Raw genomic sequence first — 19,543 nt, 5'->3', positions numbered from 1 at the left:
TGTATTATTTTGTGTCATTGGTGCTTTAAGTCATTGATTCTGCCTGAAACAGAAAATATTCTGATCTTAGAAGTAATGTTTTTAAGTTTTTGTCTGTAGCGCTGAGACTGCTACTCAGTGATTTGGATAATGACTTTATTAGGTTTGTGAATGCTGAACAAAGATGTTTTTCAAACCCCAACTGTGCCGTTATGGTCTTTTGAGAGAGATGCTGAAAAGTCTTTTATTATGGCCAATTTAATACAACCTTACAGTACCTTATACCTCTTTTGTTTGTCCAGGCGCAAGAAAAGGATCTAATAATGCCTTGGTTTCAGCAGCCAATTCCCTCCGCCTCAGATTGGTCAGCGCGTGGAACTGCTTCAAGACATGATCAAACCAAATTATTACCTCACAAATAATTGTCCTTGATTGAGGGGTTTGTTCAGTACAGAATATGTGTGTTTTTTTCAGTGCCAATGATTATTTTTCTTCTCCAAACCCGGATTTTTGCACTATCCACCTCCACCGTCACACTAATTCACTCACACTGTTCCTTCTCTGTATTCCTTCCGAGTGCATCGATGTTACTGCCAGAGAGAACTACAACATATTAACTTCTCTAAAAAAAAATTGTGTGTGTGCAGAATCCAATAATCCCAATTTCAGGCTACACGGCCCAAACAAACACGCAATTCGTCTCACTGCACCCAGACTAGCACTTTCATTTAGGTAAATTTGCAAAATAAATGTGGTACTTGAGTATGTTTTAGTGGTTCACTTTGGCTCAAAAACACAACAACAGCCTTGAATATGAGTGGAGGTCATTACCCCTGCAGCTCTATAGCTCTATTCTACGATAGAACTAATCAATTTCCTTTCAAAAAAGCCTTTTAATGCACAAGGTTGGATGTTCATTTGGACTCTCTGTGCACTTTTAGCCTATTAGACTAAAACACTTTAACTTTACCCCAAGGCCTGTGTTTGGTTTCCAACACATCTCCTCCACACACACTCCGCCGCCGCCCCCAGGTGAGCCAGCACAGTTGGAATCAGACCCTGTCCATGTCACTGATGACTCAGACACTCCCTCAAGCCCAACACAATTTGGCACGCAGGACAGCGCCGTTGCTACACCTTCTTCAGCGTTCATTCATACACAGCGTGCTCTGAATATTAAGCACACAATCAGCGCGGGCGACTTTGGAGTTTTTCATTTGCAAAGATACACGAGACCACAGACTCATAGATCAGACTCGCACATCACAATGACATATAAAGTGTTCCATCAGCAATAGTAGGAGAGGGCTACGTGACAGGAAATAGAATAAAATGACCAAGACTGAAATGCAATTCGCCAAACAATAAGAATGGCTAAGAGAAAAAGTTTGATCCGTATATTGTATATCAGAGGAGCCTTGTGAGTGGATTCAACAGGATCGTATTTATGAATAATTCAACCCAACTCCAGTTGTTCCTAATGTAATTCATGTTGGGTTATGCCAAGGCTTCAGTCAATTAAATTAGCATTCCAAAGAAGAGATATCTCCATCGTCCGCATTCTTTAATGGATGATTTCTAAATTTGTTGACCCATTTGGCACAGTGAGCGATGGCACACAGCACGTGTTTGGACCTGTGATTGAAAGCTGAGTGAGGATGTTCTCCCACTAACCCAGATGCTGCTGGGGGGGATTTCGGCTGCTCTGGATAGAATGATGCTGTGTCATTTGGCAAAACACTTCACTCACCTCGTATGAGAGAACTTACATGACTGGCTCACGATGGCAGCCACATCTCACTCAGTTCCAGGGCAGCTATAAAAAGAGTGTCAAAAGAATGAATAAATACTTGACTACGAAGTGCAGCTTTGAGAATAAAACTTAACGATATATAAATCTGACAGAAGAAAATGTATGTTTATTGATGTTTTTGTGATCCTGAAGAGCAGCTGACCATACTCTCACAACCAATCGAAGCACTAACCTTTCTAATGCATAAATCTGAGTGTATCATACAGCCTCGTGACAAAAACAAATGTAACAATTATCAAAACATATTTTTCATAACTATTTTCAGAGAATAACTGTGTTCCAAAGGGCTAAATTAAGAGCTGATATCATTGGGCTTGAGCTAAATTACCTCTGATAAATGTGTTAAATCTCATTCACTGGAACTACAGCGCTCTCTGCTGACCTGAAATAAAACTGCATCACTAAGCTTCTAAAAATGGCAAGAAACTATATATTTTTTTAATGGGTGTCTAATGTGGGTCTATTTATTGAGTTTTGCTACAATTATGAGAAAGCATTAAAGCTATTTTAGGGGAGCTCCTTTTAACATTAGTATATAAGAGCAACCTCATAAAGCTCATCATAAATGCACAAGAGAGTCAATGATGCACTCTATATTTAAGGTCAGTCAGTGGCTCTGCTCTGCTCTACTCTATAAACTGCATCATAATATTGCTGGAGGAGCTACAAAGGGTGAACACAGAAATCAAGAGCAACTTTTCACCGCTTTAATTTGGATCTGTGCTGTTTTAGTGGTGAGTGGAGCTGACTTTATCGGCACACTGGGCCTAATTAACTCAAGAGTGGAGTGTTTACCGTCAGACAAGCAGCATCAATTTGCTTTTGATGAATGATTGAAGCTCCCCCACAAGGATTGAGCAGGGAAGGACTGCAGGCGCAGAGATGCTTCTCACAAACAAATGGTCGGTCAACTCAGGCCTCACAATAACGTTTCACTAAACAAAGAAAGCATGTGATATTATATTTTAAAAAGCCAAAAGAAAATAATGCAGAAAAAAACATAAATGCAGACACTTATAGAGGAAGACAGTATAATCTCTGTCAGATGCAAAACAGTTAAGTTATTATTTTCTGTGGATAACATTCCTATAGCCTCAGGATATGATACACAGAATAGAAATGTGATTGTGGGCTTTATGAGTATTATACCTGATGCCCTACAGGCGTAAAGATGGGGAGCCCTTCATGCTTCAGCTTCATGTTAGGAGTTTTTAAACCATTGAAAAGATATCATATTTTGTTTTAAATTGTTATTTGGTCTGGCAACGGTCCTGATTTTTCCTCATTCTGAAACCCATGAATATCTTGAATTAGTTCTTCTCTTATCTGATCCCATCAGAGCTGCTGACACACAACCTCCCCCATCAGCTCACATCTGAATGAACCGTTTCCTTCCAGCTGGATCATGCATGAACTTGTACAATGGAAGTAATTGCGGTTGGGCTGCGATACTGCAATAAAATTCCATTGAACCCATGAGTAATAAGTCTGATGACGTAATAATTGGAATATTGTCAGTTCGGCTTGGTTACGTGATCAGCGTACTCTCACTTTTCTTTTTCTTTAAGTTAACACTATTCAAAACTGAATGTTAAAATTGTCACAGACCCTGACTGTTTTTTATTTGGTATCATAACAGACAACAGTGTCAGTAGAGCCACTGCTTTGTTGTTACCACACTCAGTGAGATAGGTGTTATGTTCTTGGTCTGTAGAACGCTTACGTAATAGTATCACATTAATTGATATATGACACAAGTGTTTTTTACTGAAGTCTGCTATACAAATTGTGTGATTTGCGTAATCAAAATCAGACCAAGACCTGATCTGGTTGGAGAAAAGTAAGAACCTGAGACCAAAGCAGATGGCTGCAGGATCTCCTCATTGTTGGACTGTTAATTCAGTCTCTGCAGAGTTAACTTTAGCCATTAGCAATACAAAAGCCCCCCACTGATTTTCAAGAGTGGTGAATACAACATGTAAATTCTGACTTAAGGGATGCCAAATTCAGCCATTTCTTTCTGTCCAAGGGTCAGTTTTATTACCAACTTACTTATAAAAGTAGGCTACAGATACAATCAACTTAAGGCCTACTTTAACTGTTGTACTTAGTTACTTTCCACCACTGTAACCATACAATATAATTCTTATAAAAATGAGTACGGCCTACATTTCAGTTATCATTTGTAACAAACTGACTACAATTTAGTGGCTGCTCAATCTGTAAAGTCTATCTATCCAGACTTAATATTTTTACCATATGAATAGAAATATCCATGCCCATCCTTTGCCCATCCTTTGTCTTGTTTGAATAGTCTAACTCTAGTTTAGTTTAATTTATCTTAATAAGTCACTTTGCCATTAAATTGCCAATATTTGCATGATTTCAGATATGGGAATGTAAATGAGAAATTCACATCATATCAACCAAGGCTTCTGGTTTTATGAAGGTGTCACATGTGTGGGATTAGTTAGTAAGTGAAACGGCTACGTAAACACAATGATCAATGACGTAATATGGGCTAGAACAGACCTGTGTGTTTTTATATATGTCCTTATATAACCACTGACGGGACATTTGAACACGGCCAGTCCTGCTACACACGTGACACTGACATTTCTCCTCGGGGTGAGAAGAACAGGAAGAAAACAGCTCTGGGATATTACAGGGAGAGACTGAAACTATTGCGAAAGGTTCATGTGAGTTTTCGGAATCGGTGCGTGACGTGCGCCGACCGACGAAAGAAAGGAAAGAATGTTGTATAATACACGCTAGAGGTGATTTCCCCCATGGTAACCTACAGTAACCAACCCGTTCCAGACGCCATGTTGTGACTGTAACCCTAATCCTCTTTTGAGGACTTTTCCCATTCAAAGGGTATATTATTATAGGTTGTTGAAAGGGTTTTCTTTGCCCTATTCTTTGTTATGTCTTAAATTGTTATTTCTGTATTTTAATGTATTTTGTGTATGAATTGTGCTCTAAAAATAAACTTCTATCTTAATTGATATTTTGATTTTCTACTTTTTTAGATTGCTACTTTATCTAATGCCTATGTTCTACCATACTAATGAGAGAAAGTGATAAGTTAGCCCAGAGCTTCTCAAAGTGTGGGAAAGTGTGCTCCTCCTCTGTCTCTCATCTGTCCCTCCTCAGTCTTTCCTCTGTCCCTCCTCTGTCCCTCCTCTGTCTCTCCTGTCCCTCCTCTGTCTCTCCTCTGTCTCTCCTCTGTCTCTCCTCTGTCTCTCCTCTGTCCCTCCTCTGTCCCTCCTCTGTTCCTCCTCTGTTCCTCCTCAGTCTCCCTTCTGTCTCTCCTGTCCCTCCTCTGTCCCTCCTCTGTCCCTCCTCTGTCTCTCCTCTGTCTCTCCTCTGTCTCTCCTCTGTCTCTCCTCTGTCTCTCCTCTGTCCCTCCTCTGTCCCTCCTCTGTTCCTCCTCAGTCTCTCCTCTGTCTCTCCTCTGTCCCTCCTCTGTCCCTCCTCTGTCTCTCCTCTGTCTCTCCTCTGTCTCTCCTCTGTCTCTCCTGTCCCTCCTCTGTCCCTCCTCTGTCCCTCCTCTGTCTCTCCTCTGTCTCTCCTCTGTCTCTCCTCTGTCCCTCCTCTGTCCCTCCTCTGTTCCTCCTCAGTCTCTCTTCTGTCTCTTCTCTGTCTCTCCTCTGTCCCTCCTCTGTTTCTCCTCTGTCCTTGCTCTGTCCCGCTGTATGCGCTTCTGTCCTGGTTCCCTTTGCGCTCCCAGTAAAGGTAAATTTATACGGTTTTGGTAACTTCTTGTGTGACCTGAAGTAACAGTAAACGAAAATCTACTTGAGTCAAAGAAAAGACGTAAAGAAGACGAAGAAGAAGTAAAGTAAGCTATGATGAATGGTGAAAACATGGAAAAAACCATGGTGAAAGTTTGAAAAACCCAAAGATCAAGACGTTGTTGTTGTTGTTGTTTTATGGCGGTTGGCATCCAAGTGTTGCATTACCGCCAGACTTTATTCCTCAGACTTTGTCGTAGTCCTCAGACTCTGTCGACTGCTAGAAGTCTGGCACCGCGACTCATTTGCTTTGTGACATCACCGTTGCTATGGCTTTGTGACCTCATCGGACTAAATGACGTCATAAAGCGTATGCAAAAATATTGGCATGTACATTCCTTTCCGATTTGATCCGATGGGCTTTGAAGACACAGAAATAAAAACGCGGTGGTACAAGTCAGGACCGCAAGGGGCAGTCTGTGTTTGACCTAAACTCACGTCATTGACCCGCAGTGGTAAAAGACATCCAGAGTGACAGTGAAGTAACGTGAGTATGTCTTCTCCTTGAAATGCAGTATTAACAGCAGTATTCTGCGCTGTCCCAGAGGCTCTGCATTCACCTTTATAGTGATAAGTGCCGCGTGCGTAAACACAATCATGGCATATTGACAAAACAAAATGATGCAGTGTTTTTAGCGTGTATATTCATTTTCATAATTAAGAGGACTATAGGGCAACAGATATAACATAATTAAATCATTTCAAAGCCTTTAATCATTGAACCTGTTTTTACATAATCTCCTCTCCTTACAATCACAAGATGGTCGCCGCAATTGCTATGGTAACAGCGTGCGAAACGCTCTAGCCTTTGTATTACTCGGTGTGTGGGCCAGCCCCAATCCTCCACACATAAGCTCCCCCCTCATGACGTGTGTGATCAGTCAGCACTCTCCCTGCGCACAAACCGGTAGCTACACAACTACCAGCGCAGAAACTAACAAGGAAACGACGATACTGGCTCGGGTTTAAAAGAAAAATCGAATTTTCCTTTACATATTCGACTATCATTTCAATTGATTTGTATTCTGAGGCAGAATACAAATCGCGCTGACGTCGCTTTAGTAAAGGTAAGATTTATTGTGTTTCCTCTTCAGCTTATGCTACTTCGCCGACCCCGGTGTTTATGAAATGTACCAGGGATGGACGGAGAATAGTTTATTTTGGTAATATTTACATATTTTAAATAGTGGTTCAAATAATACTATAAAATTGAAGTGAAATGTCTAACTTTTAGAGACATTTGTACGGATGATTTCTAGGCCTCGGCTCAAGGCAGAAAACCCCCAAGATGTCGCCCTAAAAGGACTTCCGGTCTGAGAACAAAGACCTCATAAAACCTGCTGATGTGATTTCATTATTATTGTCATGATTATTAAAGCACAACGCTGATTTCATTTTAATACATGACGTTTTTGACGATGGATTTCGTATTTTTACATTTTCGTCACTTTTTTATTCCTGAGGTAAATAACGTTATGTCATTGCCCTTAGAGGAAATCGTGACCTAAATTACACAATCTGAAGTTGGGTAAAATAAAAATACTACCAAGTTAAATGCCTGTGTTGATTTTGATCCTTGTTAATTCGGGAGGCGCATGTTGTTGTTGGTAGCTTGGCCAGTAAATTGTGGTGAAGTAATGAAGCTGTTTGACACGGTGATCAGATTGATATATTTATATTTGACTCACCTGTTTAAACGTATTTCCTGATGATACGTTGAAGACTTTACGTCGCCAGATGTCCTCCGCTAAATCTGCTAGCACTGTGCTGCTAGGCTAAGCTAACTGTGCCCTACTTTTCGTACACGTGTGGCCCTGGAATGTGTTACGCCATAATTTGGCAAAATACCACGAGTCTATTCGCAGTAAACCTTCAATTTAGTTAATTTGGCCTACACATCCAGCATGTCGGAAAGGTAATTTAGTCCGATCTCTGGTTCTCATGTTTGTTTCGTCTTTTTTCCAGGTCGCTCTTCTCCCGTCCCATTTTTTTCTGCATAATTCTTTACTGAAAACCTGAGCAAGCCGCCAAAGTGGAGTGTGTTATTGGACAAGGGGGACCTTCTCTTTTCAGGTATGAAGAAAAACGAGTTTATACTTTTTTTTTTTTTTTTTTTTTTTTTTTTTTGAACGTTTTTATTAAGTTTTTGTTTCCATTGTTTTGTCAGTGTAAGGGGAGGAGGTGGGGGTGCACCTCAGCACTATCCCAAGACTGTCGACAACAGGTTATTTTACTTTATTCACTGCATGTTTGCTAACTCGTAGCTTGTCTATTTGCCATTATCTGTGCAGTATTCTAAATCTTTTTGTGTCCACAGCGAGTCCCTGGGGAAACCCCCAGGTGCTAGCAGTCAGAGATGGGTTCCTTCTCCAGACAACACTAGAAGAGATGCGTTATCTGCCGCCGAAAAGACACAAAATGACAAAATCTTCAGAAAAGTGAGAGGGTAAGTGTCTATACTCTAATCCTAGGCATTGAGGGTTTTCTGTAAACATTGTGAAAATGGTGGATGTCTTTTCAGCATACTCAACAAGTTGACACCAGAGAAATTCGACAAACTTTGTCATGAACTTCTCAATGTGGGCATCGACTCAAAAGTTGTTTTAAAAGGAATCATCTTGTTGGTGAGTATTAGTCAGTGTTGCGTTTATGTTGTCCCTGTGTAGAGTTATTTATACTGTTTTTGCCTCTAGATTGTCGACAAGGCCCTTGAAGAACCCAAGTATAGTCAGTTATACGCTCAGCTTTGCCGACGCTTGTCAGAAGATGCACCGAACTTTGAAGACCCCCTTGAAACCCCACCCCCAAGCAAACATAACACGGTAAGAGTTGGTCAAATAGTCCCGTTACAACATTGTCACCCTGCTTTGTTTTACGTTGTATAATCTTTTATCAGACATTTAGAAGACTTCTCATATCCAAGCTTCAGGATGAGTTTGAGAATCGTGCCAGAAATGTCGAACGTAAGTTACACATTTCTTTAAGAACGTTGTCTGCAAGTTCCCTCAATGAGTACTTGAGAAAAGTGAATGTTTTTGCTTTGGTATAGTTTTCGAGAAGAACGAGGCGCCACTCACCACAGATGAAGAGGAACAGCAGGCCATCGCAAAGATCAAGATGCTGGGTAACATCAAATTCATCGGAGAACTTGGCAAACTTAGTCTCATTCACGAAACCATCCTCCATAGATGCATCAAGACCGTAAGTGATATATTGTTTATGAAATATGACTGGAGTGACCATCTTCTCTGGGGCAATGTGCCTTACTGTTTTTTGTGCGTTTGTAGCTATTGGAGAAAAAGAGAAGAATACAACTCAAGGATATGGGTGAAGATCTTGAATGCCTCTGTCAGATAATGAAGACTGTGGGTCCTAAACTTGACCACGACAAAGCTAAGGTACACTACTTTTTCCTCCTTTTGATAATCAAGCTGTATCTGTCCAATTAACGGTTGTTCTTTTTCAGGCTTTAATGAACCAGTACTTTAGCCGGATGCACGCCCTGGCTAACAACAAGGAGCTGCCGTCGCGCATTCGTTTCCTGTTGCAGAACATCATAGAGCTGCGAGAGGACAGATGGTCTCCTCGCAAAGCCTATGTGGACAACGGACCACGGACAATTAATCAGGTCCGACAGGATGCTGTGAAGGTACGTCTGCCAACCTATTTAAGGCCGTATCGAGCACAAATGTACACTCTGCGTGATGATTGACCGGCCCTCATTTTGCAGGAGTTGGGAGTTTTTATTCCACAGCAGAACGATGGATACAAGAATGAATTCTTTGTGGATAACTCCTCCTTCATGCCTTCGAAAATCAAGTTCGACAGGGACACTATTGGAGGCCTTGCTGACATGTTTGGACAAATGCCTGGTGAGTTTAGCGTCGTCCGTGCACTTTCCGGTTACCTTGTCGACCGTTCTGAATGTGTGACGTTTTGTACAGGAAGTGGCATCGGCACCGGTCCAGGAGTCATCCAAGACCACTATTCTCCCACCTTTGGCCGCCATCGCGCTAACCCGATGTTCAATGGCCACGCTGGCAATTCAAATGGCGTACATCAGCCCCAATATGAAAATGGAACCAAGCATTACAACAAGACTAACCAGGTACCCACAGTAGTACAGGATGAGACCGTCCTGAACGTGTGTCAAGACTGGATGTCATCTGGTGCGATCAAAGTTGTTTGTCGTTTTTAGGGGCAGAATTCTCCAGTTTTTAGCCACAAACAAAACCATTCAAACCAGATGCAGTCAAAGGATATGGGCTCAAGATTCAACAAGAAGGGGAAGATGAATGTAGAAGAGATCAGCCTGAGACCAGCACAGTCCTTCATGATGAATAAAAAGCAACTGCCAAAACTGCAGCCACAAGTGACCATGATGCCTCCAAGCGCACAAGGACCGCCTCTAGGACAGGTAACTATCACGGTAATAGTTAAAGTAATCTCGTAAGAACATGGGTATAAAGCAATAGTTCTGTCCGTTTTGTGCAATACTTTTCAATCAATGAAATTTCCCCATGTGGGACAATGAAGGATTATCTTATCTTACTTTAACCACAACCAAGACATTTACAGGCAAATTTGAGCTAATTCCTGATCCTTTGTTAAATATCATCGCTATAGCTATAATGGGAAAAGAAGAAATGTCATTGACCATGTCTCTTTAACCTAACTACAATTCTTTTAAAATGTATTTCTGCTTAGTCTCCACAGCTTGGTCTAAGAAGCAATCCACCACCAATACAAGAAAAGGCAAAGTCTAACAAGAAGGCGCCGCCAACAAAGGAGGAGTTGCGTAAGACGACCGTAAGTTCCTGTCATATTTTCACAACTGTTGCAGAAGTGCCCGATGGGCTGCTGATCACACTTGCACCCTTTGCAGGAAACCATAATGTCCAACTACCTAAACAACAAAAATGTCGAGGACGCTGTGAACAGTGTGCGGGACCTGAAGCCTCCCAAGCACTTCCTGTCCGAGCTGGTGAGCAAGGTCGTAGTGTATTCCCTCGACCGCTCCGACGAAGACCGTGAGCACGCCAGCACCTTTGTCCACACACTGTGCACCGGCGGCCTCATGACCGGGGAGAACCTGCTGCAGGGCGTTCTGATGGTGGTCGACCAGTGCCCCAAGATCGAGGAGGAGGTCCCGCTGGTCAAGTCCTACCTGGCGCAGTTCGCCGCCCGGGCCATTATTGCGGAGCTGGTCAACCTGTCCGACTTGGCCCATCACCTGGAGAACGGTTCCCACTTCCCCCTGTTCCTCTTGTGTCTGCAGCAGATGGTCAAACTCAAGGACCGCGAGTGGCTGTCTGACCTCTTTCAGCAAAGCAAAGTCAACATGCTCAAGATGCTGCCTGGTATGTAGCACACGGTCTTTCCATTGTCCAACTGTAGTGCTAAAATGATAAAGGGCAATGACGTTACTGAATAGAAGTGGGCGATATTAACAAGTGTCTTAAACGCAAAAAGAATTTAGTGGTACCCCTATAACGAGAGACTATGTCAATACTAAAGTGTTATGGCATGTTAAACATTTTAGTTGAGATATAATTGTTTGATAATGACTGACACACGTTCAGAAATGGCACATTATACCCCTTTAACTATAAACTAATTATCCAAATTTTGCATATCTTCCAACACGATTGCCTAATATTAAAATTTCCCCATGTGTGGACAATAAAGGCATATCTTATTACTACTGAATATGAATGCTAAAGTGTGATTTTAATTTTAGGTTTTTTTTTTGTTTTTTTTTTCCCCAACAGAAATTGATCAAAACAAGGACAGAATGCTAGAAATACTGGATGGCAAAGGCCTGAGCTTTCTGTTCCCGCTGATGAAACTGGAAAAGGAGTTGTTGAAGCAGATTAAGGTTGATCCTTCTCCACAATCCATATACAAGTGGATCAAGGACAACATCTCTCCAACTCTTCACACGGATAAAGGATTTGTCAACATTCTCATGACCAGGTAGTTGGTTTTTTTTTTTTTTTTTTCCTCCTAAACTCCTTTTACCTATGTAAACTAATGGATTGTTGTATCTTTCTTTAGCTTTTTGCAGTATATAATGTACGAGATCAACCCTGATGACGATGAAGAGCAACTTGTCTCTCCGAGCAAAGAACAGCTCGATGAGGAAAAGCAGCTGCTACTGTCTTTCAAGCCAGTTATGCAGAAGTTCCTCCATGATCATGTTGAACTGCAAGTCGGTGCGCTCTACGCCCTTCAAGTCCAGTGTAACAGCAAAGGTTTTCCTAAAGGTAGGCAGACACTGGTACTTGCTGTTTGTTAAATATTAAGATTTCTAAAAATAATTGTCCCCTCCTTCCACAGGAATGTTGCTGCGCTACTTTGTCCACTTTTATGACCTGGAGATCATTGAGGAAGAGGCCTTCCTCTCATGGAAGGAGGATATCACCCAGGATTATCCAGGAAAAGGAAAAGCGTTGTTTCAGGTACATTTTAACTTGTTTTGGTGAACTCAATATTAATGCGGCCCTTATTTTGTGCATGATAAAGTTCTAAATGTTTGTAATGCAGGTAAACCAGTGGTTGACTTGGCTGGAGACTGCAGAAGAGGAAGAGTCGGAGGATGAGGATTACTGAGAACAGGGCAAAAGCCATGCAGCAATTTTTTTTTAAATCAATTTATTTTCATCCTTTTCTTGTCGTGTTTTTGTTAGTATTCAACCACTGTTACACTTCATTCCGCAGTGACTCAACAACCCAAAATCAGCCCTTTTTTATTTATGCATTTCTCTTGAGTTTAAATGCATGTTTTCTCTGTTAAGGAGTTTTTACAGATGGTATATTGCAGGCAAATGCACCAGCATCAGACTTAACCCAATTAAGACTTGGTCACTAAGTGCTAACCACAGATTTAAGAACTGTTTACAAGAGAAGGCTCTAAACGTCAAGGGCTCTTTCACTTTTATCTACGCTTGTTAAAATCCGTTTGAGATGCACTTTGCCATGCGCAATGGATTTACACTCTCCTTGATTTGTGAAACAATCTTTTGCAAAGGTTAGTTGTGGTTATAATGGTTTCATGTGCTGAGAGCAGGCTTTATTTTAATAACACTTTGTATTCGGTAATGTTCCCTTTTTTTGCACAATGTGGTTGCAGTTTTACTTTAGGTAATTACTTTTGTATGAATCTTGTTGTGCTTGGTAATTTGTGTGGCCTTTAATTTATCAGATGGATATACCTCTAAAGTATCGGACTATACTTGAATGTCTCAGTTTGGACATGCCGAGACAGCCAAAGGTTTAAGTTTCCTGTGCTGCAGTTTCACCATCCCCAAATGGGGATTTTTAAGTCTGTATTAAGTTTTAATATGATCTTTTTATCTTCATGAAATTGCAGAAATGTATGTGTAAACCTGGGCTTTCAAATATCACTGATGCCATGTGCTTTAAAGCCTAAGTGTACAGCTACAGATCAACATTTAATAAAGTCTAACAATTAATCGCCTTTGACTTGCTTGGTTTTTTTCAATGTTTACCTCCCAAATCAATACTCGCATGCTTGTGGTAAAACTTTTTAATTAGGACTGGATGGAGGCAACCTGATTTCTTTGAAGTCATAGACCAGTCTGGTCATTTTGATAGATTCTGTTAACATTGTAAAACAGCGACAAGAGCACCAATTTGAACATTACTCTTGATTTCCATCGTGTTCAAAGCTTTAAAAACTTCTGAAAATTGTTTTGTACTGTACATAGTTGACAAATTACAGTAACATTTATTTCATGTATTGGAACAAAAAACACCAGTACATCGGTTTAAAGTGAAACGGAAATAAAAATACACTACTCAGTGTATGTATTCACACAGCTTGGCTAGGAAAGTCAGGAGTTGCGAAAGCACTTAATCACTGTCGTCATTATTAGAAGCTTCTGGTTCAGAGGCGTTTTCCGATCGCCGCGGTGACACCTCATTGTCAGATCCTCGGTCTGAGGCCGGCGCTGGAGATGCAGCGCGGCTCTCGTCAGATCCAGAGCGACTCCTCATGCTCTCGTTGTCTGACTGCTCGGAGTCAGACTGCTGCTGCACTCTCCTCTTCTTCACGGGACGGTCACTTCCCGAGTCGTTGTCTGAGCCGCCGGACCGCTGGGGACTTCCGGCCTCGCTGCCAGAGTGGTTCTTGCCTCCATCAGAGTCACTGTCAGAGGCGATGCGCTTCTGGTGACCGCCCTCATCTTCAGACCCTGATCCACTGTCTCGATTTCTGTCAAAGAAAAATACGTAGCTTTATCTGTTGAATTACAAACAAGCAAAGGCTGGAAACTGGCAATTTATTAAATGAACAATTGCAAAGATTCTGGCAGAACAGTTGCCATGTATGATCCATTTGTTTGAAAGATGGTGCGACATTTAATACAAAATTCTTGTACCTGTCTTCAGCGATCTTTAAGCCATCCTCATCTGAAGAGGAGTCAGAAGAAGAGATGATCGCCTTTGATTTGATTTTTCCTTTGAGCGAAGGAGGCAAGCGCTCCGGCTGGAGCTAAAAAAAAACAGGAAAAATGAGACTGGTTTAGAGTTTGTTCAACATTAGTAGTGATGGGGGATGGATACAAAAATATCTATATATTAATACTTAGATAATTAAATAGGTTCTTCTGTTTTTTTAAACAAACTAAATTCAACATTTTGAAATACCTACTGCTATCGTATTACTTGGCATCTGACTGAAACAAAAATTACTCGTTATCACTGATAATGAGCAGCTCATACGAACCTTAGGGGCCCTTTTGCGCTCTTTCGGTTTCCGCTGTTTCTTCGGCCGTGACTCTCCTTCCTCGTCACTGTCATCTCCACTTCGAGCAGGCCTGAAATACACAACCACGTCTTGTCTAAGTATTCTTATCTATCCGAATGCGGCTCTTTCTTTGGGCTTAATTACTTTCTCTTCCTTTTGCGTTGTTTCTTCTCTCCATCCTCAGCATCACCTTCTTCACTGCCACTGCCTTTTCTTTTCTTCTTCCTTTTGACGGGAAGGTCCTCATCAGAGTCATCGTTAACAAACTCGTCCATGTCGCCTTTCTTGCGCTGCAGAAACACAATTAGTAAAAAGAAGTACGTTTTTTTAGTGATTTATCTTAGTATATGAGCAATGCTGATCTAACGTACACGTCCGCCACCGCCCTTCTTCTTTTCTTTGCCCATTTCTTTTGGTCCGTCTGCAAAGGTGAGCAGGTTCTTGGTCTTTTCCACATACAAAGCTCTCTGCTCCAAGAGCTTCTTCTGTTCCTCTGCCTCTCTGCTGCGTTTATCTTCCTACAATCAGGTTCAAGAAAACAAAGAAAATAGGTGCACTTTGTTAGTTTTCTGGTGGTCACCAGTTTATTACATTGAATTATTATTGCATTGCCTGGAATGTTTCACAGAATCAAACAACAATTTGATTGCAAGCATTTTCATTGCCACAAAAATTCTTCACGTGCTCGTCTCCATGGAGATTACGCCATTTTGTGAAACATTCCAGGCAAAACATGATCATGCCCTCTGAGGAAAGGTAGTTCCAGACCCTCCATCTAAAACCCCTCATCATGTCGCTCTAAATAAAATGACACATATATAAAGTGAATGGTCAGCAACACTCACCTGTTCTTTTAATAGCTGTTGTCGTAGCATGTCCCGCTCTTGTTCCTGTTTGGCACGCATCTCCCTCTCCTCCTCATCTTGCTTTCTGGCTCGGGCAACATGATACTGAGCCTGACTCAGCAGATCTGAGCACTGCCTGTACCACAAAATAACCAGAGTTACTTAAAGTAATCACTCATGTTAAGAGACTGACTAAACAGGGACTCTTTTACTGTATCTCACCTTGCTTCAGAAGCAGCAAGAGCCAGGTCAAACCGCATTTTGTCTCCCGATTTGCTCAGGTAACTGAAATATCTACAAAAGATAGGGTGACATTTTTACTTAAACAGTTGATTTTTACACTAGATGGACATACATAAAGTAAAAATGTTCCACCACCTGTGTGCAAGTTCAAGCTCTTTGACAGCACTGAGCACAGCTTTCAGGTTACTCTTCTCATCCTTGAGTACAAGAGTGGCTAATCGCTGAAGCACCAGGGCCACATTAAACATCAGCACAGTGTCACTTGGAGCAACATGACGCGCCTGTAGAAAGATATACAATTAAACATGGTTTGTTCAACAAAACAAAGATTAAAACAAAGGATGTATATTTAGTTACCTTCAGGAGCATCTGTTTGCACTCTTGGAGTTTCCCACATTTGAACAGTGCCCTTGCAAGGTACAGCAGTACCTCGGTATTTTGGTATTTGTAAAATTTCTTCAGGCAGTTCTCATACTGTGAAATAATAAATGTATCAATTGAAATGTAAAAAGGGACAATTTGTTCAAATGTTTGATGAGCATAAGCAGCACTAACCATTTGTACAGCACTGATGTACTGCTTTTGTTCGACATAGATGTGAGCCAGATTGAGCCAGACGTCACTGATGTCTGCAGTGGCCTCTCTCACCTGAGCAAACACATCACGAGCCTCTCTAAAGTAGCCCTTATGGGCCAGGACGGCACCTAGAAAACATAACATTTAAATGCATAGCTCTTTTTAAATACACAATAACTTAATTACAACAGTCACACTGACCAATGCCGTTGGCAGCATAGAGGTTCTTTGAATCATTGCGCAGGACTTGCTTGTAAATGGCCAATGCTCTGTCCTGATGTCTTTTTTCCTGTTGAGGAAAAAACATGTTTACAATTGTATTTTCCTGCCTTGCGCTGCTGATATTTGACCAATGTTGGGATTTCTTTCAAATAGGCACCTTTTCTCTGTCTCTGGTGGGCTGGTGCAGGGTCTGCAGCCACACGTTGCCCAGAGCCAACATCGAGTAAGTGTCATTTTGTGTTGATGGCTGCTTTAAAATACGCTCAAATTTCTTCTGCCCTGGACCCCACTCCTGTTTAGCCAAGTGAAGGTTTCCAATCAAAGACCAAGCATCAGGATGGTCCTAAAACAAAGAGTAAAGTTAGTTCATGTGAGCTTCTAACTGGGGCATTTTGTTATTTTTTAATTGTGAGATTACCTGATTAATCTGCAGAGCTTCTTTGAACCAATCTGAAGCCTCATAGAAGTTTCCTTTATCACGGGCCATAGCTCCAAGTCGCAAATAACCTGCAGGACAAATAAAGAACTGTTCACCTTGGTCTAGAATATCTTTTGTGCAAAGTGTTAGGTGAAAATCCTTAAAATTCTTACAGTCAACATAGTTAGGATGCTCTCTCAGGATGTCTTTGTAAAGTTTCTCAGCCTCATGAAATTCACACATTGCCTCGTAGAGTCGAGCTAAATTGTAAGATGTTGTGACAGAAATGGCATTATAGTAATGCTCGTCATGCTCCCCCTCCGCTTTGGCACGTTCCAGAGATGCAAGGAAATATTTCTGCAAAAACAAATTGTAAGTCAGTAACATATTTGAGCAGTGTTCTTTTTCATGATTACCGTGCATTTGATGATTGTTACACACCTTTGCTTCTCCAAGGTTTCCCAGTCTGAAGTGAAGTGCTCCCAAATTGTTGAGGATCTCAGGAGGGACATCTGCCTGGACTTTCTCTTGCAGGATGCGAGTTGCTGTCCCATAAGCAGACAATGCTCCTTGGATGTCCGTCTGCTCCAGAATTTGAGCCAACTCAATCCAGGCCTCCACATCATCTGGATATTGCTCTGTTACTTTTTTCAAATGACCCTTGAAGTCAAAAGTACAGACATGTTTATACGTGTTGTACATAAAACAATAATTTAACTGTACTGAATACATACTTTGGCAATGTCCCTCTTTTCCTGATCATCTGAAGTGGCATAGAGAGAACCAAGAATCTTCATAGTTTCATAGTTGTTTGGGTAAGCCTTTAAAACCTTTTCAAAGCACTGGGCAGCATTTTCTTTGTCCCTTCGATAAACATACATCTGACCGAGGCCAAAGAAGGGTAACACAAAAGTGGAGGAGGCAAACTGAGTGGCCTGGTAATAATACTGAAATGCTTGGTCATAATCCTCCTGGGAACAAAACAGCAGAATACACATGAATACAAGAACTATTATACATAATATAATATGCTAAAAAGAAACATCCTATTTATTACCTGAACGTGAAAAGATCGAGCCAACTGGTAACAACTCTCAGCTTGCATGGCCTCAACCTCAGTATTATGGAAAGCATGTAGAGCCAAATGTTGAACTTTACTGTAGTCCTGAGGTAAAACAAAAATACAATGAATAACAGAAAGCATATTTTATAACTGTATATCTAGTACCTGTAAGTTCGGGTTACCTTTTTAAAGAAGAAATGGTTGGCCAAATGGTTCAGAACCATGGGGTTGCTGGGATCGATGGTGTAAGCCCGAGACAAGAGCTGAACTCCATTTTTGATCGAGTCGGCTTCTTTGCTGTTGAGCTCCAAAACAGCCAAACCCACGAGTGCTCCCACACATTTTGAGTTGAGCTCTAGAGCACGTCCAAACGCCAGACGGGCTTTTTCCAGCTTATTAAGCTTGACAAAACAGTGGCCCATTCCAAGACGTACCTCAGCTAGATACATACAAGAAAATATTAACATTACAAGGCTAAAATATACACGATATAAAACTTACCATTACTTTTAACTATTTACCTGGGCAGCCAGGGTTTGTACGCAAGGCCTTTTTGTAGTATGCCAGTGCTCCTCTGTAATCCTTCTTATTGAAGGAGATGCAAGCCTTACCTAGAGAAACACATTTTGGTCGATCATTTCACCTGAATAACACAATAGTTTTTAATGATTATATTCTAATTTACCAAGCAAAGCAGGGATGTTGTTGGTGGACTGGTTAAGCACAAAGTGAAACTGAGCATCGGCTTGATCCATCTTATCTCCTTCCAAAAGGCAAAAACAAGCTCTTCCCAGAAGATGGTTCTAAAAAAAAATCAAACCAGTACAATAAGCAAACTCAAAATAATATCTGACACTTTAAATTTGTATTTATTTTTACCTGATCATACATGATGATCTTGTCTGCCATTGTATAAAGGAGGGTGGCTTGTGTGATGAGCTCTTTCTTGGCATCTTTATTTTTCTCCTTGCGTGCTTGCTGAACATAGTAAGCGGCTAAAGTGTCCAGGCAGGTCATCTGGTCCTTTTCATGATCTCTGTAATCAAGGTTTCCATCTATACGTGCCGCCTCCAACAGCTTTACAAAGTCTTCAGTTTTTCCTTGCTTGAAATACTCCAACTGTCAGATAATAATACAGGTAATTTACCATAGGCAATTATAACAACCATGAGGTAATATATTTGAAAAAAATGTCTCTACATTTCTACAAACTCACCGCCAGTGCTATCCATATGTGCAACTGAGTATGTTCCTGCTTCAAAATACTGATGACCTCGTCCCCTTCAGGCAGCTGGTCAAAGTCCAGCTCAATAACCTGTAGAGAACATCAACAAAGTAGAGCACCATCATCAACAAAGAGCAAGTACCACTGAGCCAAAACAGGAAATAGTATATGTCAGTACTAGGTCTTTGTAAAACTTCGATAGCCTTCACAGACAAAAATGTGCAAAAATGTGTACATGATTTTTACACACAGAAATAATGTAGGGTGTAAAACACAATTTATACTTTAGCGGTTTTGTAATGCTAATGCTACACGGACTCGTAATGTTAAGAGTTGAACTAAATGTTTTACCTCATCCGTGTCCCGCAGCGGGATCTCAATGGATCCACGCGACATCGTGGCTCTTTATGAATTCCCTCACAGATCTACACAGATTATTTATGAACGAAAATGACAAATGTCATGTCCTGCTCCTTAGCACTAAATGTACTTCATGCTCCCGAGAGAAGTCCGGGGAGGAAATAAACAGTAGCGCACAGTGCAACCGAAAATACGGTCCGTACAGAAACTGTGAATGAAAGACCTTCTGACC

At 41.2% G+C, this 19,543-nt stretch overlaps 2 protein-coding genes across 3 annotated transcripts; one reads left to right on the top strand and one right to left on the bottom strand.

Moving 5' to 3' along the window:
• The first annotated feature begins 8,282 nt into the window (after positions 1 to 8,282).
• On the top strand, positions 8,283 to 13,066 carry eif4g2a (eukaryotic translation initiation factor 4, gamma 2a). Of its 2 annotated transcripts, none has more exons than XM_072464672.1 (14): positions 8,283 to 8,411; positions 8,486 to 8,552; positions 8,639 to 8,790; positions 8,877 to 8,987; positions 9,056 to 9,238; positions 9,320 to 9,461; positions 9,534 to 9,697; positions 9,788 to 9,961; positions 10,297 to 10,398; positions 10,475 to 10,949; positions 11,361 to 11,565; positions 11,647 to 11,855; positions 11,929 to 12,050; positions 12,136 to 13,066. In XM_072464672.1, the coding sequence occupies exons 3-14, from the start codon at positions 8,707 to 8,709 to the stop codon at positions 12,199 to 12,201; spliced, it is 2,037 nt and encodes a 678-aa protein (XP_072320773.1). In that variant the 5' UTR covers positions 8,283 to 8,411; positions 8,486 to 8,552; positions 8,639 to 8,706; the 3' UTR covers positions 12,202 to 13,066. The 2 variants fall into 2 exon arrangements, with proteins under 2 accessions (XP_072320773.1, XP_072320772.1); XM_072464671.1 differs by having other exon boundaries at positions 9,788 to 10,006.
• Positions 13,067 to 13,393: 327 nt separating this feature from the next.
• ctr9 (CTR9 homolog, Paf1/RNA polymerase II complex component) lies at positions 13,394 to 19,474 on the bottom strand. Its single transcript, XM_072464726.1, has 23 exons — positions 19,303 to 19,474; positions 18,943 to 19,041; positions 18,606 to 18,845; positions 18,412 to 18,529; positions 18,248 to 18,337; positions 17,909 to 18,165; positions 17,721 to 17,828; positions 17,398 to 17,634; positions 17,105 to 17,323; positions 16,837 to 17,020; positions 16,664 to 16,752; positions 16,403 to 16,588; positions 16,225 to 16,312; positions 16,003 to 16,151; positions 15,805 to 15,921; positions 15,583 to 15,728; positions 15,427 to 15,498; positions 15,205 to 15,340; positions 14,731 to 14,877; positions 14,504 to 14,649; positions 14,339 to 14,429; positions 13,992 to 14,104; positions 13,394 to 13,825 (listed from the first exon to the last, which is right to left on the bottom strand). Exons 1-23 carry the CDS (start codon positions 19,345 to 19,347, stop codon positions 13,465 to 13,467), a joined length of 3,438 nt encoding a protein of 1,145 aa, XP_072320827.1. The 5' UTR covers positions 19,348 to 19,474; the 3' UTR covers positions 13,394 to 13,464.
• Between the last annotated feature and the right edge of the window lie 69 nt (positions 19,475 to 19,543).

Source organism: Eucyclogobius newberryi, unplaced genomic scaffold (assembly GCF_026437365.1).
Source record: "Eucyclogobius newberryi isolate DKJ021-1_F unplaced genomic scaffold, fEucNew1.0.hap1 SCAF_5, whole genome shotgun sequence".
Classification (NCBI taxonomy): Eukaryota; Metazoa; Chordata; class Actinopteri; order Gobiiformes; family Gobiidae; genus Eucyclogobius; species Eucyclogobius newberryi.
This window is presented reverse-complemented; position numbering and strand designations above follow the sequence as displayed.

Bases quoted from the DNA above. Each gene is read 5' to 3' on its own strand.
- eif4g2a (XM_072464671.1), top strand. From the start codon at position 8,707: ATGCTGGGTAACATCAAATTCATCGGAGAACTTGGCAAACTTAGTCTC. The intron at 10,007-10,296 runs GTAACTATCACG...ATTTCTGCTTAG, and splicing joins AAGGACCGCCTCTAGGACAG to TCTCCACAGCTTGGTCTAAG. The intron at 10,399-10,474 runs GTAAGTTCCTGT...CACCCTTTGCAG, and splicing joins AGGAGTTGCGTAAGACGACC to GAAACCATAATGTCCAACTA.
- ctr9 (XM_072464726.1), bottom strand. From the start codon at position 19,347: ATGTCGCGTGGATCCATTGAGATCCCGCTGCGGGACACGGATGAG. The intron at 15,499-15,582 runs GTGGTGGAACAT...TATCTTTTGTAG, and splicing joins GAGCTTGAACTTGCACACAG to ATATTTCAGTTACCTGAGCA. The intron at 14,105-14,338 runs GTTCGTATGAGC...GTTTTTTTTTAG, and splicing joins AGCGCAAAAGGGCCCCTAAG to CTCCAGCCGGAGCGCTTGCC.